The sequence below is a fragment of the Brachycentrus maculatus genome, unplaced genomic scaffold (genome assembly GCF_059751285.1).
Source record: "Brachycentrus maculatus isolate JH-2025_06_01 unplaced genomic scaffold, ASM5975128v1 h1tg000780l, whole genome shotgun sequence".
In the NCBI taxonomy this organism is placed as follows: Eukaryota; Metazoa; Arthropoda; class Insecta; order Trichoptera; family Brachycentridae; genus Brachycentrus; species Brachycentrus maculatus.
The window spans coordinates 20,427-47,796 of record NW_028281508.1 but is presented as its reverse complement, the minus strand read 5'-3'; the positions used below and the strand labels follow the sequence as shown (position 1 = coordinate 47,796).

General features: G+C 30.9%; 1 protein-coding gene across 1 annotated transcript; it reads right to left on the bottom strand.

Annotated features, from left to right (window-relative positions):
• Nucleotides 1–26,572, bottom strand: LOC148300235 (uncharacterized; the record flags this gene model as incomplete). The annotated part of the gene is made up of 4 exons (XM_088275070.1): nucleotides 1–368; nucleotides 4,414–4,601; nucleotides 11,088–11,199; nucleotides 26,359–26,572. Coding segments are annotated over 4 exons (726 nt in total), but the record flags the coding sequence as incomplete, so codon positions are not given.
• Nucleotides 26,573–27,370: the final 798 nt, after the last annotated feature.

Genomic DNA, 27,370 nt, shown 5'->3' with positions numbered 1-27,370 from the left:
ACTGGAATTTTTGAAATACGATCATCTTATTTAAAATACAGATAATACAATATCTCTTAGACACGGTTGTATTAATATTACAAAATGAATTATGAAGGTTTACTTGTATTAAAAGGGTCCATTGGCAAGATATATTTCCATATATCTTGCTAGCCGTTAATGAACTGATTTGAGTTTGAAATTCAACAAGATAGTTACGGAAGTCAAGAGGATACCGGATGTAGACGGAAATCCTGTCATTCCGCAATTGACGTTGGTGGGGGACTTGTTAACTTCCTGGCGGTCCTTTGTGGCCAAAGGACACTGTACTATGAGTCCTGCATCCACCCCGACTCGAGTTTGGTTCTCAAACGAAGGGCAAGCGGCATCTGTAAAGGCATTTTTCAATTACAATTTGGTAAATCAAAACAAAATTATTATTTACAAAATTTCAAGTCCCAAACATTTAAAAAAAACGCAATTTTTCAATTACTAAAGGGTGACAAATATTTGAATTTGAAAAACAAGTTTATCTTCGAGATTCTTCAATGATTCTTCAACTCCAAAATGTAATACTAAACAATTTCAACAAAACCTCAAATATTTGGGAATTAAATATTTCAATAAACTCCCTAAAGAAATTTAAAAAATAGCAGATATAAAAATTCTTAAGAAAAAAATTAATGCCCATTACATATAAATCTTGAAAAAATATATAAAAAAGACAATTATACCATTGATTAGATAAAACATTAAACCTTGAGTGTAAGTCCCTCTCCAAGCACAAGAGCTCAGTCTCTTTTTTGGAGAGGCACAGCGAATCTAAAACTATAAGTTTGTCATATGTATATAATTTTAGAAATTGTATTATGTTGTACTTTAAAATGTAACTATATTTAATTTAAAAAAAATACACTTGAACATATATAGTATTTTTCTTAAATGAAAACGTATTTTTTTTTCTTCTTAAAATTAATATACGTTATTATTTTTTTTTAAGAGAAATATTTGTGTTTTTATTATTTACACAAATATTTCCATTTAATACTATTCCTGTGAGCCTAAGCGGCTCATTATTAGAAAAAGGTATCAAATTGTTGTAGAGTGGGATCGAACCGAGAAACTCTGACTTAAGAGTCCGCGACACTAACCACGGGACCACAACCCGACACATTTTTATTTATTACTAAAAATTAAACAATTGTATTTCACCACTAATTGAGTTTTATTTCAACACTTTCTTTATCATTCATCGTTCACTTTGTGTAATACCACTTTAATAAACACTAATTCGTGACTACCGGTTTTGGAATAATCATTCCATCATCAGGTCATTAAAATATTAAAAACATTGTTCACTTTGTGGTAAGGTATATTAAAAAAAAAACTACAAATGTTTTAATCCACAGATGATCACAACTTTTTTTTGTGATCATGTTTTCGAAACTAATGTATGGAATGAAATAATCTACACCTAGTCAGAGAACATCTAAGAATTATGTTTATTACATTTTTTATTTCGTTTTTTAAAGGATATAAGTATAACAAATCTTTTTCATAACATACATCGAAGGATATAATTTATTTTTTATTTTTCATTTATTCATTTTCATATTTAACTTTTTTATCAATTTTTATTTCAAACATTGGGGTTACATTCGGCATTCTCTTAGGTGTGTCATCATCACCAATAGATGTCTCCAGTGAAATTCTAATGATTCTAGAACAATGTTACAAAATTGGTTCATATACAGAACTTCCAAGAATTTGAGTGGTGTAGTTTGTCGATAATGGGTAGAATTGGTGATTAAACCAGCCTATGACGGTCGTCAGCCCCGTAAATGCCCAGACTTCCCTATTCTTCTTCATCTTTGATGAAATGTCTATAAATAATATATAAAAATATATGTGAAGTAATTCGGAATGAATCTCACCTATTTTTTTGACATCTCATCAAAGATGAAGAAGAATATGGAAGTCTGGGCATTTACGGGGCTGACGACCGTCACAGGCTGGTTTAAGTGATCACTTAAACCAGCCTATGACGGTCGTCAGCTCCGTAAATGTCCAGACTTCCATATTCTTCTTCATCTTTGATGAGATGTCAAAAAAATAATATGAAAATAACTCCTGTAATTGGAGATAATCCAGATTTTGTGAACAAGTATTTGGACACACTCAAAATGTTGTGAATCTCACCTATCTTCAATTCGAGTAAACTATCGTATAAAGTTTATACAATATAAACAATACAAACATGTATGTATTAATTTTAAATCAAATACAGATTTTTCGAGTTTACTAAGTTGTATTTTACTAACAAAAACGCATAAAAAATTAATATTGTGACAATTGTTTCGCCTAGTGTGTACAAACAATCTATGATTGATTTAAAATAAATACATAAATTAAAATAGAGTTCTACAAATTGAACGCCAAATCGCCAAATTTGATGTTCAATAATCGGCAGAAAGATGAAAATTATACTTATTAAAAAAAATGAAAGATGTTTTTTATCAAGTTGAGACGCCTTTAATATTCATAAATCATCCATAAGGAAAATAATCCAGTGTCTGATGGAATAAATAATAATGAATTGTTGAGCCGAATTCCCGAGGTAATCAAGTCTACAAGCACTTTTATTTTATAAAATGTTCAAGGATGTGAATCTGAAAACTTCACCCTTAGATTTGAAATAAAGATAATTTAAAAAAAGGTTATATTTTTCTGGTAATCTACCCTAAGTATACTTAATCACAAAAAAACACAATTTATTTTGTAATTACCTATGGTTATGAGAAAATTCCTTTCCTTCATTAATTCTGAACGGTCATGATACACAATATTTGTTTTTTATTTATTGACTTGGCGTTCAATTTGTAGAACTCCATTTTAATTTATGTATTAATTTTAAATCAAACACAGATTTTTTGAGTCTACTAAGTTGTATTTTATTAACAAAAAACACATAAAAAATTAAATTGTGACAATTGTTTCGCCATGTTATTATGTTATTATTATGTTATTATTATGTATTATTATGTTATTGTGACTAATAATTACATCTAAATATAAAAATTCTTAAAAATAATATTACCAACAGTTGTATTAAAATCTCTAAAATATGGCCATGTCAATAAATTCCTCCTTTCCCAGAAAACAAATATAAGGGTACATACCTACATCCCCCATTAGCTACTGTTGTCTCCCATAAATTATTGCTGCACGTGTTAAAACTGTCACTTAGAATTGTATAGCTACATAAGGACCGTAGTCCATTTGATCTTCACATTCGTTTGATAATGCCCTAACAAGGCGAAACAATTGTCACAGTATAATTTTTTATGTGTTTCCTGTTAATAAAACACAATATTTGTACTTACTTCATTGGTGAAAATTAAATTTATATTTGCCTTGATATATTAATTAAATATATACTTGTTTTCAAATTACTCGTATTTAACAAAAAAGGATAAAAAACGGATCGGAAAAAGATTATTAAACATTAAATACAAAATAATAAGAATAAATTGATCTTCAAGAACAATCTATTCACTTCAAAACCAATCGAAATTATTATTGAGTTTGATTTATGGTTTACGTAAGATCACAAGGTAAGTGATCAAATATTGAATATACTACTACTACTACTACTACCATCACGCCGTTTCCCCGCAGGGGTAGGCAGAGAGGATGGAATGCCACGCTCTACTGTCCTGACATACACTCCTCGCCTCCTTCACATCCATACATCTAGTCATACATGCCCTCCGATTACGCAGACTTTTGACACCGCCAGACTTTAGGTTCTGATTGATCTGATTCGCAATGATACAATGATTCTATAATATTCTATATATTCAATATTTTATCAAATCAAATATTGAATATATAGAATATTAAATAAATAATTCGTAGTAAGTTACGAAATTATTTTCATTTGTTTCAAAATTTATGAAAAACATAAGAAACGCATTATTTTTATAAATACATTTAGATATTTTATTACATACGTAGCTTAATCACATATCTGCTTGAATTTCCAGTATGAAGCTGTATCGTTCTCTAAAATTAAGTGTCGTTTTTGTATTATGTCTTTGAATTTTTAATATGGCGCTGTATAGTTTTCAAATATGAACATATAAATTTTTTAAATAAATGCATGCGTTTTCAATATGCAGCTATTTATTTTCAAATATACGTCTATATCGTTTTCTGAAATGTATCTTTATCGTTTTTGAATATGTGCTGTTTAGTTTTTCTATATTGTTTTGTAGTACCTATACCTATGTGTACCTTCATTGTTTTGTAGTATACATCACTATTTTTTTAATATAAAGCTGTGCGTTTGCAAATCTGTGTAACGATGACCGATGAAGTTGACTGTTTTTTATTTATTTATATACCCTCCAAATACATACATGTGTTACATACCGTCATGAACGTGAACCGTTACATTGGCCGACCTGGCGTTGGAAGGCATACACGCGTAGGCTCCGGCGTGCGGCGCCGCGGCGGCCGGAAGGACCAGCTCGCTGCCGTACCCCGCTCCGGGCGTCCCGGCGCTCAGCATCGAGACGCGGACGCCGGCGTCATAGTTGATCATTCGGTCCCCGTGATACCTGCGAGAAAGGAAATGATTTGAATAAATATTCGAGAGCCATATTAACTATTAATATGAATTATTCTGTATTATCCTGCCAAGAGGTTGGTCAGAAATGATAAATATTTTGTATATTTAATATTATTTTTTGACTTCTCATCAAAGATGAAGAAGAATATGGAAGCCTGGGCATTTACGAGGCTGACGACCGTCATAGGCTGGTTGAAGTGATCACTTTACACACGTGTAACATTCACCAATTCTACCCATTATTGACAACCACACTACTCAAATTCTATATATATGAACCAATTATAGAAACCTTGTTCTTGAATCACTAGAACTTCACGAGAGACATCTATTGGTGAGATGTAAAGAAGTTTTTTACTAAGCAGAAACTCTTAGTATGTGAGGTCCGAATCCTGGATTATAATCACACACATGAGAAACGCCAGTAAATACCATTTTCATTTTTATTATTTAAGCTTATAATTTGACCAGACAATTTATTTACAACTTATTTATTTATTTAGATTTTGTGAACAAGTATTTGGACACACTCAAAATGTTGCATATTTAAGTTTATAATTTTTAACACTCTCCTTATCATTCATCGTTCACTTTGTGTCAGACCGTAACAATTTCATTTTAATGACCTGGTGATTATTCCGAATCTGGTAATCACGCATTAGTGATTTTTAAAGTAGTATTACACAAAGTGAACGATGTATGATAAGGAGAGAGTTAAAAGTTGTAAGCTTGTAGCGGTAACAGTGAGCGTATATTTGCAAAAATACTTCACTTTTATAATTTGTATTTCTGTGAGCCTAAGCGGCTAATTGTTAAAAAATGAGTATCTTTTTTTTAAAGAGAAATATTTATGTTTTTATTATTTACACAAATATTTCAATTACATACTATTTCTGTGAGCCTAAGCGGCTCATTATTAGAAATAGGGAACAAATTGTGGAAGAGTGGGCTCGAGCCCAGAAACTCTGACTCAAGAGTCCGCGATACTAACCACAAGACCACAGCCCGAGACATTTAAGAATGTTTGAGATGAATTATATCATATAATTGACGCAACAATAATCAAATAAAAAAATGTAGGAAAAAAATTTGGATAAAATTTGTTATTTTTAGCATTCAGAAACATAAAGAAATGCATTACTTATTTATATCTCGTACGATCTTTCATAACCTGGTTTAAGTCCTCATTATAAACAAGTGTAACTTAACAAAAAATAAACCATCAAAACTTTGGGGTTTAGATAGTTTACTTTTTATTTTGTAAGTTTTTACGTACGGAAGCTCATTAAAAATATAAGGTATTAGAAAACAGAAACAAAAATGATGCGGAATGCATCAAAACACGAGTCATAATATTTTTTTAAATAAAAGTGGTATTAACTTAGCAAAGCATAAACTAAAAATGTTAGAAAAAACGCAAGGAAAAAAAAGCTTTTTTCTTGTGTTACTTTGTGGCACATTTTATACACTTTATAAAACAAAACAAATTTGTTTCAACCACTTATGATGATGGCAAGGCTCTTGTCGAAATCGGTTGGAAAAAATGTACCAATAAAAATATGGTTCCAATAAAGTTGTTTTATTTTATAAGGAAATAAAATCTCTGTGAGACGGTTTAGATAACAAAAAAAGACAAGTCAGTAATCCACTGAAAAGCCACTGGACTTCGTGGTTCATGTTTACATTTGAATTATATTATATGTTGTATTTTATGTAAATCAGCGCTGTCAAGCAGCTCTGTAACTTAATATTACTACTACAATATTACATTACAGTGGTATTCAGACAAACACTGCAGTTGATGAAATTCGCAAGACCGTCTCAAAATAGCAGATGAAATAGTTTTGCGAAAATATTTTTAAAAAACTTTAAAAAATTAAAGTTTTTTAGAGTAAAAATTAAAGTACAACTATTTGAGTGTGTCCAAATACTTGTTCACAAATCTGGATTATCTCCAATTGTTGGAGATATTTTAAAAAAAAAAATAATAAAAAAATAGCTCCTATAATTGGAGATAATCCAAATTTGTAAACAGATATTTGAACACAATCAAAATGTTGTAAATAAATTAACTGGTCAAATTATAAGCTAAGATAATAAAAATGAAAATGATATTTCGTGGCGTTTCTGATGTATGTGATAATAATCCAGGATTCAGACCTCACATACTAATAAAAAAGTTTCTGCTCAATTGAGAGCTTCTTTTTATCTTACAAGTAGATGTCTTTAGTGAAGTTCTAGTGAATCAAGTACAATGTTTAAACTTGGTTGATATAGCAGTAATAAAATATTTATAAAATAATAATAAAATAATAAGAAAAAAACGTAATAATAAAAGTGAAATCAAATAAATTTAAATCATATTCATTTATTTACAATACTCTTGTTGAAAAATCAGAGTTTTTATTCACTTACGTTGAAGTTTATTTTAACATGCTGATATCTCAACATGGATGATGAAAAATATGAATGCATTTACAGAGCTCACGACCCGTAGAATGGTGAATGTTGTACGTGTGTGAAGTGATCACTTAACCAGCCTATGACATCCCTAGATGTAGTCCAGTAAATGCCCATAATCCCATATTATTTTCCATCTACAATACTTACCTTGAGATGCCAAAATATTTTTTAAAAATTTAAATCTATTTACTGATACAAAAGAAGCGTAGACTAAAAAAAAACTTTGTTAACAGAATCGACTTGAACTCGTATAACTTTGACTTACGCACTTAAGTAATATTTCAATACTTTCAATATTTTAAATCAAAACAAAAGTTTTTTCTTTCATCAATTTCTTATTTTCATAACTTAAGATAAATTTTCAGACCACTGCTTACTGAATTTTAGAATTTGATTGCAAAAATAATATCCTAAAAATATCATAATCGTAAAAAAACTTTTCTAAGGCTCAAAGTTTTATTATTTAAATGTAAAAATAGATTTTTTTAATAATAAAACACGACTAGTTTTTTTAATAATAGACACGAGATGTTTTCATCAGGTGAAAAATAAATTGATTGAGGGAATATGGAATTTAATGAATTGGTTGATAAAACTTAATTGCTTGCACTTTATGATAAAATAAATTAGTTATACAGATATGATATTAGAATATTAATTTGTGGAGCGAATAGATGACGAGAGAACGACTTATATATCTGGCGAATGTGAGCGAGAGAACAGAAAAAAGACGGCTAAAAAAGAATCGGCACGATCAATCAGAACCTTAAATCTGGTGGTGTCAAAAGTCAGCTTGACCGGAGGGCACGTACGACCAGATGTATGGATGTGAAGGAAGCGAGAAGTGTTTGTCAGGACAAAAGAGTGTGGTGTTCCATCCTCTCTGCCTACCCCTGCACGAAACGGCGTGATGGTAGTAGTATGAGTCGTAATAGTAGATATTCAGGTACATTGGGGATGAAAAATCTTCGTGTATGTTATTCAGGACAACAAGTATTATATCATCTTTTTTCTCAAGATATTTAGCGACGTCTACAGAACTTATTTTGGTTGAGCGCAAGAAACGATATTTCGCTCACTCCTTTCAACAACGTCATATATCGAAAAACTTGATTTTTTAGGAGATCGTTTTTAAAGTTTAAAAATATAATAAAATGTATTAAAAATAAATATCGAGCCACTTATTGAACTTTTTACTGTGCAACAGATCTTTTTATGTAAAACCTGAAGGTTATTTCTTAATTTGAAAAATATTTATAATATTTGAAATAATAATTAAACAATACATTTTCTTCAAAATGCACAAACAACACTTTCTGCCCTGTTGCAGGTAAATATTAAGTTAAAACTATGCCTCTTTTGCTGGGATATAGTACATTTTCTGGTCATTTCGAAAACAGGCACAACTGAAAATTGACGTTTTTTTTATTTATGACGTTTTTGAAAGGAGTGAGCGATATTTCCTTAACTTTGTAAATTAATATTGATTTTATGAAATCATAATATTTAAAAGAAGTTTTGGCGCACGCTGTAGATTTATTCGCATTATCGTTCCTCAGTAAGTATTCTGAATCGGTAATGTAGAGAATGTAAGGATCAGCCAAATGCAATGACCCGTAAAGGATAATGTTATCTACCTATTTTACGACGTAGATATACATTTGGAAAACTATACCTCATAGCGATGGTCGAAAGTCAAAGGAATTAATCATAACACAAGGAATTTTTCCATACACACACACATATAAAAAAACATTTATTCATAAAGGTAAACATATTATTTTTTTAGATCTCAATAAACATGCAAAATAATTTGGAAATCAGGGCACTTACATATAAAAGAGTTTCTGATCGATAAAAGTATTTGTTCATCTCACCACAGATGTTTCTAGTGAAATTCTAGTGAATTCGAGCATTATACATCGAATTTGAACAATATACACACATAAGATCCAAGAATTTGAGAAGTGTGGTTGTCAATCATGTATAGAATATAGGTGAATGTTACACGTGTGTAAAGTGATAACTTAAACCAGCCTATGACGGTCGTAAGCCCCGTTAATGCCAAGATTTGCATATTGCTCTTCATCTTTGTCGAGATGTCAATAAATATAATTTTTTGACATCTCATCAAAGATGAAGAAGAATATGGAGTCTGGGCATTTACGGGGCTGACGACCGAATGCCCAGACTCCATATTCTTCTTCATCTTTGATGAGATGTCAAAAAATAATATAAAAATAACTCCTATACTTGGTGATAATCCAGATTATGTGAACAAGTATTTAGACACAATTAAAAATGTGGTAAACAAATATTATTAATGATATAAGTATAGGTTCCAAACAAAATGGTTTGGCTGTCAATCATGGGTAGAATGGTGAATGTCGCACGTGTATAAAGTGATTAATTAACCATCCTATGACATGTCATATGCACTGTAAATAAATACCCTGACTTCCATATTATTCTTCTTCAATGTGGAGATGCATAAAATTATGGTATTTTCGTAAAATTCAAAGCCTTTTAATATTCTGTCAGGTTTCGTCGCGATTAATGCCTTACTTAACTGTTAACGACTTATGTGGGAGTCGTTTAGTCCCACAGCTATTGCGAAACCAATATCAACAATTTTCCTTTATACAGTAAAACTTTGCAAGCCTCTCAGTTTATTCTTGTTTAGTTATGCCTTCGCCTGGTAGAGGGATTGCTTGTGTGTAGTAAAATATATATTTTTTAAATTACAAAAATGTTTTTAGTGCTTTGTGTAATTTATTTACATGACATACATATATGCCTTCAGTGGATTCTCACACCGAGTGTTTTTGCCTAGAATTTTCACGGATGAATTGCATGAAATTATAGTGACTTTAAACATAAAGAGTAAGTACCCACCTACAAGTAAGAATATGATAAAGGGTTAATAAAGATTAAGTTTAAGCAAGAACGTGATAAGAGGTGTGGTATAAGCCGTAGCTTGAATTCAAGTCACTTGAACAATAGGTAATTCAATAATTTAAAAAAAAGTGGTATTTCACAAAGTGAACGATGAAAGTGTTATGCTGCCATACCACATAGTTAACAATACTTATATAAAAATTCAAGGATTCTCTAAAACCTTTATTATAACCATCACAAAGGTTTTATAAAATCCCTAAAGTGCACAGCAGTCCCGACAAAATTAATTTTTAAATAGAGCCAGCGATATGTGCAATGAAATAGACATCAATAATATTTCTTTTAAAACGTTTAAGAGAAACATTGTTGGTGTCTATTTGATACAGAAATTCAAGTTTTTATATTTTATAGTAATACTTATTTATAGGAAAGTTTTTTTAGGTTGTTTTTAAGTGGAAACCTGTTAATTTAATCCAATTTATCTTATTTCATGTTTTGTTTTTTTTTTATAAATAAATAATTTCAGTTACCACAATCCATTATTTTAGTGTTACTAATTGAAACACTTAATTTTAATTTCAAACCATTAATTTAATATTGTTTTTATATTCTTTTAGTTTTCAGATAAAAATATAATTTCAGTTATCAATAACTTTTAATTTTAGTATTAATTATTGAAACACCAACCAACAAGAGTTTAAATGTTGAATTGACAAAATGTTTTAAGAGGAAATTCTGTATTTCTTTTGTGTTATTCTCTCTTTTTCTCTATCTGACTCTCACAAAAGTTTCACCATGGCTTACTATAATATATCGTAGTCGTACAGAAGAAAGTGACCAACTACCAAAACGTTTAAGTCAGTTTTGCTTGACAAGAAAACAAACATCAATGCAGTTAGTCATTTTTAACAAATCAAAATATTATATACTTCCAAGTTTAAAATCCATTTTGTTCAGGGCAATATTAAGCTAGTAAGATATCAAATAGTAAATGACCACTGTTTTGTGAAAAAATGCACTTGGTCACTTTCTCCTGTATGACTACAATATGCTTGTTTTATTTTTACTTCTATCACGTGTACGGTAAGTAAAATAAATAAATAAATAAAAATACCAGAACAAGAATGATGGAGGTTCCGTGGCATCTCTCAGGCGACACGTCAGCCTCAGTTCCGACCCACTTCTAACGTGAATATCCGGTGCTCCCTCTACTTCCGCATATGCATCTGTGAACAAAACAAATCATGTTACATCTCACCAATAGATGTCTCTAGTGAAGTTCTAGTGATTCAAGAACCAGGTTCCTAAATTGGTTCATATGTATACAACTTCCAAGAATTGGAGTAGTGTGGTTGTCAATAATGGGTAGAATTGGTGAATGTTACACATGTGTAAAGTGATCACTTAAACCAGCCTATGACGGTCGTCAGCCCCGTAAATGCCCAGACTTCCATATTCTTCTTCATCTTTGATGAGATGTTAAAAAATAAAATCATGTTACATTATTATCTTTGTACCTAATCCCCTATATGTGTCTTAACTACTAACCTACATATTTTTTACATATATTTTTATTTGTATACATTTATTTAAATCACAATTTATATTAAGAATATTAAGAACCTTTTTTTTTTGCAGAGACCAACCAAGCCATCTTGTGTGTCTTGTCAGTGGAGTTCTTTTTAAGTATATTTTTTTTAGTTTTTTAACGATTTTAACCTAATATACACACAAAAAAGAGAAAAAATTAAGAATTAACATTTTACAATTTTCATAAAATTAACTCTTGATCATTTACCCATTCCTTTATTTTGCCTTTGCCTTACATAAAAAATATAACGCCACATCAAGCTATCTTTGCAAACAATCATCGCCTCTCATTCATGCATCTCCTCTTACATAACCACCGACAATTCTGTCACATGATCTGACCAATTTCAAGCGCTTGAAATATTTTTATTTGTTTTTATAATTATTTATTTAGTTATTGAACGGCTAAAGCCTTTAATATAATGCATATATACAGCATCTTATATAAAAATACACTTTAAATTAATTTTTTACTTGGTAAATACCACTATTTCTTAAAATCTACTGTGACACGTGTTTCGATGCATTCCGTACCATTTTCAAACATCGTATGTGAAGCTAATTCTAAATTTTAGAGTTGGGTCCTTGGGACGTTGAAGGTTGAAAAGGGGGTAGTAGCTGTTTCTTATTTTTATTTATTAATTTATTTTTTATTTCTTTCTATCATTGGGAACATAGACAAAAGGGTAAAACTAAGTAAAAAAATTAATTTAAAATGGATAGATTCTCCCACAAACTGACTGCCGAATCAATTAATGAAATTAAAAATACACTAATAGAGAAACAAAACGTCTTGAACATAAACTAATAATAAAATAACAAATAGTAAGCACATACACGTCTCCTTCACACACTATCAACGAGCAGTGAGAGAGAGTGAAACACAACTTTTAAATTTATCCATTATAACATGAAGAAGAAATGCTGAGAAAGTACAGACTTCAATCACACCAAGTACTACACGGAGTCCAGGTTCCAACTCTAATGTATGGAAGTGAAACATGGAGTTGGCAAAATAAGGATGAAAGTAGACTGAATGCAGTCGAAATGCGATCTCTCAGAAGAATGTGCGACAAAACGATGTATTATAGATGTGCGAATAGTGAAATAAGGAATGAATGCAAAGCTGAGATAAGCATTATCGATAAAATTAAGAAAGGTGTGTTGAGATGGTTTGGACATGTAGAACGAACGAGTGAGGAAAGAACGGTAAAACAAATTTGTGAGGCGAATGTTATTGGGAAAAGAAGCAGAGGAAGACCGAGAAAAACATGGCACGATCAGGTATGCCAAATACTTGAAAGTGGTCAAGTTAAGAGTCGTAACAATCGGCGGGTATGTATGAGGAGATTCATGAACGTGGAAGAGGCGAAGAATGTTTGCAAGGACAGAGTGGTGTGGCGCTCTATTCTCTCTGCCTTCCCCTGCAGAGAAGCGGCGTGATGGTTAGTTAGTTAGTTAGTTTTCTACGTAAATTACCAACCGCATTCGCCTCGTTTATTTGTTTTACTATTCCTACTTCACTCAATCGATTCATATTCTAAACACATTTCTTAATTTTGTCGATAATCCTTATCTCAGCCTTGTTAATGCATTCTAGATGAGATCTCAAAGACAAGCGTGCGGCAAAACGATTTGTGATAGATGTTCAAAGGGTAAAATAATGAAAAAGTGCATAGCTAAGGAAGTCATTAACGATATTTTTTTTATAAAAGTGGACTGAAATGGTTTGGGAATGTGGGACAAATGAGCGAGGAAAGCACAAATTGATGAGATAAATGTAGAAATATATAAGGAAATAGGAGCAGAAGAAGACTGAGAAAAACTTGGTGTGTCAAAGTATTTAAAATACTTGAAAGTGGTCCGATCAAAAGTCAAAATAATTAATAGATATATACGGAGAGATGCATGAACGTAAAAAAAACAACGTAAATCCGCCCATTCATTTCAGCCTTTATAATTCAGACAATAACATCTTTAGTGCTTGTTGTTCTCTAATCCTTAGTGCATGTTAGTCCTCAGATCGACTGAAAACGTATGTGAATGACATTTTATATAGTTGGATGTGTGTGAATAGTGCTATGTTGGATGTGTGTGAATAATGCTATGCTATAGTGACGTGTAATATTATCTGCATGCTGGTATAGTGATTGCCCTGACGAAGAGACGGGTACGTCTCGAAACTGGTAGATTAAAATCTTGGTAAGTGGTTATAAAAAACAATTCTTGTAAAAAAATTAAGTTCTTTACTAACATTTCTCGGTGGAACTGCATTTAAAAAAATAAAACAAATACTTAGTTTTCTCCACTTTTATCTTCCTTGACCAGTTACCGGGTTTCGTCTTTACTGATATCATCGGACTGATAGAAGGCTTGAAAAAATGTTATAAATAGAAGGCAGAAGTTAAAAACCATTATTTTAGAAAATTATTGTGACAAAATGAATTTAAATTGAATGATTTTATAGCAAGGTTGGACAGGTTGGTGTAGCGTTCTATTCTCTCTGCCTACCCGAACGGGGAAACAGAGTGATAGTTACTTAGTTGCTTGGTAAATAAAAATGGTAGAACCTTTAAACAAAACCAATTATTCCTTTTTGTAATCAAATCTTATCTTCATTACATGTGAGTACCTACGTTTCTTTGGCACTATTTCATTCCTTTCCTTAGAAATTAACTATGTAAGAACGAAATTAACATTACAAATTGGAGTTAGCCATAAATTGGCTTTGTATTGTTAAGCTCAAGGAAAGGTTGTATGATGAAAATTAACCAGTCATCTAATAGCAAAACACAGTAAGTTTTTTTTTAAAAAAAGAGAAATATTTGTGTTTTTATTATTTACACCAATATTTAAGTTTCATGCTATTTCTGCGAGCCTAAGCGGCTCATTATAAGAAAAAAAGTGCTATGGTGGTGCTATGGTGGTGAAGGGTGGTGCTATGGTGGTGCTATGGTGGTGAAGAAAAAAATGGTGCTATGGTGGTGAAGGGTAGTATTGTTTGCATGCTGTGTTAGTGATTGTCCTGACGAAGAGACGGGTACGTCTCGAAACCGGTAGACGTAAAAATCTCGGTGAGTGGTTATATACTGATTTTATTAACATTTTTATAAAAAAATAAATAAGAAAAAAAGTGTTAAATTCATTATATGAAATAGGTATAAAAAAGTGGTAGAGTGGGTCCGAACCGAGAAACTCTGACTTAAGAGTTCGCGACACTAACCACGGGACAACAACCCGACACAATTCTTCATATACTTAGTAGTGCAATTTGGCAGATTGACGTTTTTGTGTTACATATATCTTGAGCTTATTTTCAAAACTAAGATTTTCAAAAAATAAGTATAACTAGGTAAATACCACTTTTCGTTAAAATCTGTTATGACATGTGTTTCGATCCGTTAACGAGTTTTTTTTGTAAATGATACGGAAAGCATCGAAACACGTGACATAACAAATTTTGAGAAAAAGTGGAATTAACCAAGTAAGACTTAAATTAAAATTGGATAAATATTACCACAAAGTGACTGTCGAATCGATTAATGTATAATTTTAATCATGCTTTTTCCGATGAACACAAGTTTTATATAATAATCGATAATAATAAAAAACTCTCATTATCATTCATCGTTCACTTTGTGTAAAGCAACTGATAAAGACTTATCCATTTTAAATAACCAATTTAATTTCATTTAAAATCTGGTGGTGTCAAAAGTCTGCGTAATCGGGGGGCATGTATGACTAGACGTATGGATGTGAAGGAGCCAAGGAGTGTATGTCAGGACAGAAGAGTATGGTGTTTCATCTTTTCTGCCTACCCCTGCGGGGAAACGGCGTGATGGTAGTAGAAGTAGTAGTATTAGTAATTTTACTACAAGTCCACTTTTAAAAATATTCACACTGTAATTCATTTGCCTTCTTTCTCTCTTTCGAAATTTTATTTTTGTATAAATGTCAGACCGTAAGAATTTCATTTCAACCTACATTAGACCTGATGATAGAATGATTATTCCGAAACCGGCAGTTGCGAAGTAGTGTTTTTTTAAAAAATTATTACACAAAGTGAACAATGAATGATAAATAGAGTGTTATATTCCTAGACCACAATGCTTTTAATACGTTAAATAAAAATAATAACTATAAACGTACATAAAAAACATACAATTTTGGACATATTTAGTTTACTACAATTATTTAAAACCTATTATTTGTAGATCTATCCATCAGATGAATAATGTAGTATAAATGTATATATAAAAATAAAATATAATAAATGAATAAAATAAATAACTTACTAAATAACTAACCATCACGCCACTTCCCCGCAAAGGTAGGCAGATATAATAGAACGCCTCACCACTCTTTGCAAACATTCTTCGCCTCTTCCACATTCATGCATCTCCTCATACATACACACCCGCCGATTGTTACGACTCCTAACCTGACCACTTTCAAGTATTTGGCATACCTGATCGTGGCATGTTTTTCTCGTTCTTCCTCCGCTCTTTTTTCCAATTATATTCGCCTCATAAATTTGTTTTACCGTTCTTTCCTCACTCATTCGTTCTACGTGTCCAAACCAATTTAATAAAAAAAAAATAAAAAAAAAACATGATTGTCAACAACCATATATAAATCATATCAATAAAAAGACCAATTTTTATTTAACTTATTATTAATGCAGAAATTTAAGCACGGTAACTTAATTCACTTGTATTTGTATTTCTTTGTCCGCCTCCGAAATGTAATGGTCAGCACGCTCGGCTACCATTCTGGAGGTCCCGGGTTCGATTCCCAAGGGGGGTAAAATAAATATAAGTGATTTTTTCACTGTAATATTTATTCAATATTACCATGGACTGGTACCTGAAGCGGAGGGCTAATCACCTTTCCTTCATGTGTAAACGATCAAGATAACACTGCGTTTATATGACACAGTGCCCTATGCACCATTGGGGTGCGGATAAGGGTTTTATTATTTTTTTATTAACTTAATTCACGATTAAATGAACTTTTTTATTTTTAAACTGATATACTAGGTTTTCTTAAAGGCAGTAGTACCTAGTAAGGAAACTTAAATATATTTCTTAGCCCACATTGTAAGGCTTGTGGCATCTTAATTATTTGAGGTAAGGTTTAATAAGATTTGTCGTGTAAGAACACAATGAAAGCTTTGTTTATTCATTAAAAGATTCCAAGTAATTCTAAAGAGCTGTTTTACAAAAGGAGCTTTATTTATCGTACTATAAAAAATATATAATTAATTCATACAATGGATTTATTATAGGCTGTTCAAAGAACTCCTTAAATACTCAAAATATATTTTTTAATTACCAAACCTTAAGTTTCTAGGTTCAAGGTTAGCTTTCGATCTATATTTTGTTTATAATATTGTCCCCACCACATTAAACTAACTCCTTTAAAATCATATATAAGGGGTGGCGGACTAATTTTAGTGTGCTAGTTTTTATATTGGTGTCGCCTTGTTTTTCTCGCCCTTGTGTTTGGTCAATTTCGATGTATTGGTGTAATTTTGTTATTTTCCCATTTATAACTTTGTAATTTTTAGTAAATAAAAGATTGTCTTCATTTGCGCGTTTCCGTCTTCCTAATCAAAAGTGTTCCAGTACCGTTAGCAGTAACAGGGGTATACGTTTTATAAAATAGAATGAAAAATTTAAATAATAAAAACGAAGCAGTATATTTGACTCCTAAATAAAATAAGATAAAAAAATATAAAAAAATAAAAATATTTGAAATAAAATAAAATTTTAATCATATTAAATAAGTAAATATTTTTAAAAATCTTAATCATTACAAAACACAATGACAAATATAACTTACAAAACGCATGTTACCCGTTTTTTTACCTTATTTTTTATATCACTGGAGCATCTCAAGTCTAGTTTTATTAAGAAAAAAGTTTTTCACATTTTCTTGCGTTAACATTTATTTTTTTACAACTCTATGATTTTTCGTTATAATTGTATGCGATTATATTTTTTAGATCATCACGGCCTCTCTATCGCTTAGTCATCTGCACGGGTTTCCGTTCTACGCATGTTATTTTTAAAGTTAATTTTTTTAATTTGTTGAATTTCTAGAATATGAATTTCTTTGCCCATACCTTATCCACAGTAAAAATATTTCACAAAATCATTTTATTGATTCGTATTCAACTCATTTGTGGTATGACATTTTGATTGTTTAAACACTTTTACTTTACTTTATACATACAAAGAAAACTACAGATGTTTTCATCTACAGGTTAACAATTCACCCCTGGTCGGCAGTCCAAATTTAAAACACAGTAAGGGACATTTTTTTGTAGTAGGTTTTTTTGCATTTATGGACTAAGTAAACTCTACTTAGTCCAAAAATGCAAAAAAAAACGTACTACGAAAAAATGTCCCTTACTGTGTTTTAAATTTGGACAGCCGTGGTATTATAAGTAGTATTACACAAGTGTTTTTTTTAATTATTAAGAATATACCTGCATTAGTTGAAATATGTATATGTAGAAATATGTACGTATATTTTTTTTATACAAAATGGTTGATCAAATTTATTATTTTGTGACAAATCTCTGAGTTATTTTTGAAACATCCTTTATCCTCCCTTCCCGGTGTTGTGTACCTTGTATACATTGCTACTAATAACCATCAATATCTCTGTAAATATAATAAATACAAGGCTAAAATATTAGGTATTCCTCTATAACATATTTACGCATTGATTTAAAAAATAATATTTATAATAATAAAAATTGATCGGATACATCCGAGGTATTTTGTGAATATCGGAAACAAATTCACGTATCACACTCTTGCATACTTGAACTGTGCAAGTGCGAGGAGCTCAAAGCTCCTTGTTCGCAGTCGGCAGTAGCTCTTGGGCTTGCAACTAAGCTTGCAACTATGCTTGTTCTACGAGCATTGCCAGATGGTTTTTCAATGTTTTCAGCAAATAAATCTAAATTATTAAAAATTTTGACATTTATAATTGATTAAAGGGGAAAGCTATGAATGTCTATATTTTTCCGATTTAAATCGCTAATATTTTATTGTGTAATGACTACCTAACACCGGAACGCGCGTTTTTATTTCAGCACTGGAAGGGAAAGATTAAAAACATTTTTTTTATATTTCACAGTTCAATTCATACATATTTTTAGCAAGCGATAAAAACACTGCAATAATGCTTGATAGAATAACTGTATAAAATATTTATTTGCAACGTTTAAAAATTGGCAGGATTTTTGAAATAAAAATGAGTAATTCGATATTCCGCCCCACCGTGTCTCCAAATTCAATTTTTGCCATTTGATTTTGTTTGACTTCTCGTGTACTTGCTATAACAAACTCGGGAAACGTTATTTCAAATTTTCCATACACTTCGACAGAAAGTCAACAATGAATTAATTAGATAGGGCAACATAACGAGAATTTTATTTGTAAAACATTATTATCGAGGCAATATTATTCATGTTATAATAATGTAGTTACAATATAACTTCAAAAATAACATTGTTATGAAATCATTATTTTTATAAGTTATTTTAACTAATTCATAACGTTTACCGGATCAAATTACAGAGTTTTTACCTACATACTTCAAATACTGTAAAATTATCTTTTCTTTAAAATGCCATCGTTTATATATCGCTCACTCCTTTCAAGAACGTCATAAATCAAAAAACTTGATTTTTCAGGAGATCGTTTTTAAATTTAAAAATATAATACAATGTATTAAAAATAAATATCAAGCCACTTATTGAACTTTTTACTGTGCAACAGATCTTTTTAGGTAAAACCTGAATGTTTTTTCTCCATTTGAAAAATATTAATAATATTATTTTTTTTTATTAAATAATACCTTTTCTTCAAAATACAAAAACAACACTTTCTGCCCTGTAGCGGGTAAATATTAAGTTAAAAATATGCCTCTTTTGCTGAGAAACAGTACATTTTTTGGGCATTCCGAAAACATGCAAAACTGAAAAATTGACGATTTTTGATATATGACGTTCTTGAAAGGAGTGAGCGATATGTATTTTGAAATTTTTATATCAGTACGATACATTACATATTATTATTTATAACAATGCTTCGAGGGGTAAATACAGTGTATATATAAATACGTGTAAAGATTTGAATGAAACCAAAATATAGTAAACTAACCTCTTTTGAAAATCCATTATACATACATTATATAATGAGACGAACGTGGTTGGTAATAGAAGCAGAGGAAGGCTAAGATAAACTTGGCATGATCAAGTATTTAAAAAACTTGAATGTGGTCAGGTAAGGAGACGGAACAATCGGCGGATATGTATAAGAAGATACATGAATTTGTAAGAGGCGAAGGTTGTTTACAAAGACAGACTGATGTGGGTTTTATTGTATTTGCCTACCCCTGCGGGGAAGCGGCGTGATGGTTAGTTAGTAAGTACTCTCCTTTTTTAATTATTTTACATTGTTTTTATTTGCGGCCACGCGTTGTTGTGGCTCATTCTGATGAAATTTAAAAGAAAGAAAAGAAATAAAACACGTGGCTTTTTTCACTTTGCTTATGGGTATAATTTTTTAAAAATGCATTTAGATTTTTTAAAATTTTTATATAATTTATATTAGATGGTTTGTCATTTTTACTTTTTTGCTTTTTTGACAAAAATATATATATATATTTTTTTGATAAATCTTAATTTATTTATTTTCCCATTTCTTGCGATTATTTAATACTTGAACAGTTGTCAAAAACACGCTAGCCATCACGAGCAATGTATAGTGTTGCGTATGTTGCTACCACGTCCAACAGATGGTGCTGCCATTATGATAAAAAATATTGAAACACAAACTTTTATCTGACCCCAGTTGACCATAATGTATAGTGTTGGGATGTTCCTACCACGCTCAACAGATGGTGCTGCCATTACACTTTAAAAAAAAAAACATACTTTTATCTGACCCCAGTTGACCACGCGCGTATTTAAAAAAACAGTTGTGTCAAAATTTCAAAGCGATCGGTGAAAAACTCGAGAAGATTTGAGATTTTGAATAAACCATCATTCACATTTTTATTTGTACAGATTTGTAAATTAATAGCAAGCCTGAATAGGGATTAATTCGTTTGAATGATCCGTGTTGATTTAATTTCTTCTATTACTAATAAAAACAACGTTATTGAATAAACACAGTGAGAGAGTCGTTATTCAAAATTTAATCTTTGAGAGAAATACCGTTTTGTTGACTTGTTTGCCTTCAGATTAGAGATAACAATTTTTCGTGTAAACAAAAATATTTTTTCAATATCTCGATATCAAACAGGCTTCTTTGCACAGTCAACTTCCTATTTTGAACGTTATAAGGTCGAAAAATTAGTCGAGCGTGCAAATTTGTTCTTTGGGACCAAATATAATTTTTTTTTTCTTAAATTTTAATTGGTAAATACTACTGTTTCATAGAATATATTGAGACACGCGTTTCGATGCATTCCGTATCATTTTCGAAGAATAATTGTGTTTAAAAATAATCCGGAATGTATCGGAACACGTGTCGCAATAGATTTTAAGAAATAGTGGTATTTATAAAGTAAAACCTGAATTGAAAAATATTATTTTTGACATGTCATCAAAGATGAAAAAGAATATGGAAGTCTGGGCATTTACGGGGCTGACGACCATCATAGGCTGGTTTAACTGATCACTTTACACGCGAGTAATATTCACCAATTCTACCCATTATTGACAACCGCACTACTCAAATTGTTGAAAGTTCTATATATATTGTATATGAACCAATTTTAAAACGTTACTCTTGAATCGCAAGAACTTCGCAAGACTTCTATTGGTGTGACGAAAAGACTTCCATATTCTTCTTCATCTTTGATGAGATGTCAAAAATAATATGAAAATAACTCCTGTAATTGGAGATAATCCAGATTTTGTAAACAAGTATTTTGATACACTCAAAATGTTGTGAATTGAAAAAGACTAGATTATTTACCCTATGTATGACATTATATTATTGTATTATTGTCCGCCTCCGTAGTGTAATGGTCAGCACGCTCGGCTACCGTTCTGGAGGTCCCGGGTTTGATTCCCAAGGGGGGTAAAATACATATAAGTGATTTTTTCACTGTCATATTTATTCAATATTACCCTGGACTGGTACCTGAAGCGGAGGGCTGATCACCTTTCCTTCATGTGTAAACGATCAAGATAACACTGCGTTTATATGACGCAGTGTCCTATGCACCATTGGGGTGCGGATAAGGGTTTTATTTATTATTTATAGGTTTTTGCGGGGTTAACTTGCGGGGTTTAGATAGAAATTCGGCAAGGTAAGCTGTTAGTGCCCTATGCAGCATTGGGTCCAAAAAAGATCCTGTGAGATCCAGGAAGGTTAATATATAAAGTCGCGTGAATATTACTACTTCCCACGTATTACGTTTACGGAATAAAACTAAAGTTTTGTACGCTATCGTTAGGAAGCAATCTAATGTGTGTTTTCATTTAATTTGATACAATTTAAATCGTAATTGTTGTACGCCGAGAGCTGAGAGGCAAAACGTGTTTCCAAGGAGCCATTTTAAGGATTACAAGGATGTAAGGAATTAATAGGATGTGTTAGAATAGGTAATAATTGTTTCGAATGATTAGTTCTAACAGAACCATAGGAAATTAATTTAGTTCACGATTAATTTAAGATTGGAATGTAACGTGTGTACGTTGGGTACTTATAAAATTATGTAAATGGAATTTATTGATAAATTACTACATTTAACTTACAAACATGTAAATATATGTAATAAAATAACTAGGTACCTACCTATACATTTTATTAAGTACTTACAAATAGTACCTACATAAAACAGTTCTACCACCAGATGTCGCATGCATCGCACAAAATTAAACAAAAGAGATCCGATAGAAAAAATATAATATTATTAACTGTCAGAATCAGATAGATATAAAAATTATTGTAAAGATTAATTAAGAATAAACTTTTATTGTCGTTTCTTTAATTACAAAGCAACACATTGTTTATTTTATTATTATACACCCACTATACATATTATTTACACCCAATTTACAAAAAAAAAATATTACCACGTTATATATATACTTATATGCGTAATTTTTTTATTTGTACATAAATAATTTTAGCTGTTTTCAACATTTAAAACATCAAATACTTGTACACAGATATGGATTATCTCCTATTTGTGGTTATTTTTTAACATTTTTGATCACATCCCAACATAGGTAAAGAATAATATGGAAGTCTGGGCATTTACAGGGCTTACGACTGTCATAGGCTGGTTTAAGTTAAAACCTGCCTATTACAATCGTCCAAGCCCTGTGAATGCGCAGATTTCCATATTGTTCTTCGTCTTTGTTGAGATGTCAAAAAAAAATGATTTAAGCTGTTTACATCTAAAATGACGTTTCAACATTTTGAGTGTGTACAAATATTTGTTCACAAATATGGATTATATCCGCTTTGAAGTTATTTAATACATTTTTGTCAAATTAAAATAGATCGAATTGAATTGAATTGAAACAGGTATTGAATTTATGCGATGTTTTTCCTTGGTAAAAAAATATAGTTTAAATCGCATAATAAAGTAGAAATATTTATATATTTGGACACACTCAAAATGTTGAACAATAAGATAGTTAAATTATTCATAAATGAAGTAGTTCTAAATGTAACGAGAAGGCGCCAGAGCCTTATTAGAACTTTTAAGTTAAGAAGCAGGATTAACTTCTTATTTCAGGGAATGTTCAAGAAATAAAAGTACATTGTACTACAGAACGTCTCATATAATGCTTAGATCTTTTAAAACTTATCTGTTTCGCAGCTTATAAGAATAAATTAAAATAAATTTATTTCTCAAGATTTTAACAGAGGCGGAAGAACCAACTAAGAGAAAGTATTTTGATGTATTTGAATTAAAAAAGCAATGTGGTTATATGTATGAAAAATTTATTCAAGATATTGCGAATGGTAAATATCATTTATTGTTTCTTTTTATCCATTTTTATTTAAGTTTTACGTAGTTAATACTACTTTTTCATTAAATATTGGCAAAAAACTTCAACTCGAAAATATGCAATTTCGACTGATGATACAGTATAATAATGTTTTCTACGTTCTTTAAACCGGCAAAATACACTTAGTAGTTTTAAATGTCATATTTATGTGGTTTCGCAATTAAATTCAACTTTTATTTCAATGGCAGGTATTTTTTTCAGGCTAAAAGCTTTAAATAAAAGGGACAACTGTAGAAGAGTCATTTGCTTTGAAAATGTCACAACCCTAAGTAATGAGTTATTACATTCGTTTGATAATGCCCTAACAAGGCGAAACAATTGTCACAACATAATTTTTTATGTGTTTTTGTTAATAAAATACAACTTAGTAGACTCAAAAAATCTGTGTTTGATTTAAAATTAATACATAAACAAAGTAATGAGAACTAAAATGAAAATGTATTTCTAGCTTAAAAGCAAACAAATCTATAGTAATTAAGGAAAAAATATAGTTGTATATAGTATACAGATATATGTTCACTATTGATCAAAATTTATTTTTAAAAAATGCTTAATAAAATATACGCATTATTAATACGTTGATTCGCCTAGCAACACCTGCATAATTTGTACGTTGAAATGCCTTATTCCAATGGGTAAATCCTGCTATAGACCCCATGTTATGGCAATATGCTCTGGGTAAATAGATGTTCATTGTCTTGCATTGCCACGAGCTAAATTCTAATTCCCGGAATATACGGCCCAAAGGATGTGATAACAGGCTTAATTGTGTATCCTTGATAACTTTCCAAATTCTTGATTGTGTATTTTCACATTATCAAGCTCACTAAGTTGAAGGTTCTAAAAACATTTAAGGGATTCTGAAAATATTATTTTAGGCAGAGCTAAAATATCCGGGTAAACCTTTGTAAACCTTCGATCAAGACTGGGAGATTTACATCTCACCAATAGATGTCTCTAGTGAAGTTCTAGTGATTCAAGAACAAGGTTTCTAAATTGGTTCATATATATAGAGCTTCCAAGAATTTGAGTAGTGTGGTTGTCAATAATGGGTAGAATTGGTGAATGTTACACGTGTGTAAAGTGATCACTTAAACCAGCCTATGACGGTCGTCAGCCTCGTAAATGCCCAGACTTCTATATTCTTCTTCATCTTTGATGAGATGTAAAAAATAATATGAAAATAACTTCTGTAATTGGAGTTAATCCAGATTTTGTGAACAAGTATTTTGACACACTCAAAATGTTGTAAGACTGGGAGATTATGAATTTGGAACATTTTTAAATGTGTTTAATTTATAATTTTTGACATCCCATCATAGATGAAGAAGAATATAGAAGTCTGCCAGACATATTCTTCTTCATCTATGATAAGATGTCAAAAAATAATATGGAAAACTCCTATAATTGGAGGTTATCTAGATTTGTGAACAAGTATTTGGGCACACTTAAAATGTTGTAAATGTATTTAATTTAATCCTTTTTATTTCATCAAACACATTATTTAAAAAAATTAAAAATAAAAATTATGGCCTAACTAATGTGAGTTTTTCATTTTTCTCTAAAATTTTTTTTTTTTTAAATTCATTTTTTATAAAATAAAATATAACATGGCTTAATGATGCGATCTATTTTGGACTTACTTCTCTATTATTCGTTTGTGAGTAGTTTTTTATCCTTATTTTCTTTTTAATGACTTAATGGAAAATGGAAGCAGGTTGTAAAACTTCATTAAATAATAATGAATAAGTTGTTTTTACCTTAAGAGTTAATTATTAGAGTTAAGTAAAGTATTTATAGTGATTTTAAAATAAAGTAACATTTTAATTATAAAATGGAAAATCACAAATTTTGTGCTTCAAATATAAATTATATGTTAAATATTAGGTTCGTCAACCTACGTGATTTTTATTTTGTATCATATAAAAAGATTTTTTTTAAATAAGGTCTTATATTGTATGATATGTAAACTCTTAAGTTTTTTATTTTTGTTTTAAGATTGATTTTGTAAAATAACGATGATTTCTATATAACAATAAAATTACAATACTTTTGAGCTAATGAATGTACACACCATTTATTTCGAGAACTATATGTTTTCTCATCAACATGCGGAAATACAAATTGTCTTGTTTAGTATTTCTTGATCTTTCTAATAGATGTATCTGTATATTCTTACTAAAATATATTGGAATTGGATTTGATTTTGGCTTGCGACAAGCTCAAACGAGAGCGCGTTTACGCGCTCATTTTGTATGGCCGGCCTGGCGAGCATGGAATTAAAGAGCGTGTTAACGCGCTCGTGGTAGCGATCCGGTTAAACAACTGGAAGGATAACTTTTTTAAGTATGAGAAAGCATTCATTGTTCAACAGACAGTCCCTACTTGTTTTCACTAGACCTCAAGGTTTATACGGCTGTCCAAACTTAAAACACAGTAATAGACATTTTATTTGTAGTAGGTTTATTTTGCATTTTTGGACTAAGTAGAATCTATTTAGTCCAAAAATGGAGAAAGAAGTACTACAAAAAAATTACTGTGTTTTGAGTTTGGACAGCCGTATAGGGAAATCCAATCGACGCAAAGTTTCAGCCGAAACGTAAACTGTAGTAAATTGGCTCATTTTGTATGGCCGGCCTGGCGAGAACGAAATTGGAGAGCGCGTTAACGCGCACGAGGCAGCAAACCGGTTAATAAATAATTCGAGATAATTTTTAAAAATTGAACAAGACCTCACCGTGGACTCTAAGCTCTAGCAGTATGGAGGCGGGTGGATGTGAGGCCAGCTGGCACTCGTACAGGCCGCGGTCGGAGCGCTGCACGCGCCGCACGACGAGCGGCCACGCGGCGGGCACGTGGCGCGCGTGTTGTGCCACGAAGCGCGCGTCGTGCGAGTACGTGCTGCCACCCACCGTCAGCAGATGGTGGTCACGCTTCCTGATCCAGGACACCTGGAAGACAAACAGGAATTAGACGAAAAAATATCAAAAATGATTCACAACAGAACTTTAAACACTTGGGAACTCAGTACTTCAACATTTTTCCTACGGACAACAGTCTATATTTAATACAAAGTATGAAAAATAAATATCAAGAAGTAAAACCTGAAGGTTTTTTCTCCATTTGATAAATATTTAGTTTAATTTTTTTTTTAAAAATAATTGAACAATACGAATTTTCTTCGAAATGCAAAAACAGCACTTTCTACCGTGTAGCGGGTAAATATTAAGTTATAAATATGTGCTAGGATTAATAACATTTTCTGGGCATTCTGAAACCATGCACAATTGAAAATTATCGATTTTTGATTTATGACGTTTTTAAAAGGATTGAGCGATATATGTTCATGAAAATAATTGATTTCTACATTCATATATATGTATTTTATAAATGTAAATCCATCGTCTTACTAAGGGTAAAAAGGAAACGAATAATTAAATTAAATGATCCAGAATTTATAAAAATTTCTTAGTAAAGCGAACGTCATGTCATTTTGAAAGAGTCACTTTCTCAGGACGGGTGAAACGTATGTTATATGATAAAACACACTTGATTACTTTTTAATTTAATTAGGTATGTAGGTAATTTCAATTCGAGTTATAAGGTTGAGTAGTTTGGAAGGTTATGAACCAACTTAACGAATATTATAACATGCATTACCTTATCTCTAAAGGCTACAGCGCTAAGACACTAATTGCCTCGCTATTTTAAGGTAGCGAGAATTATCTATGCTGGTAAAAGGCCAGTCG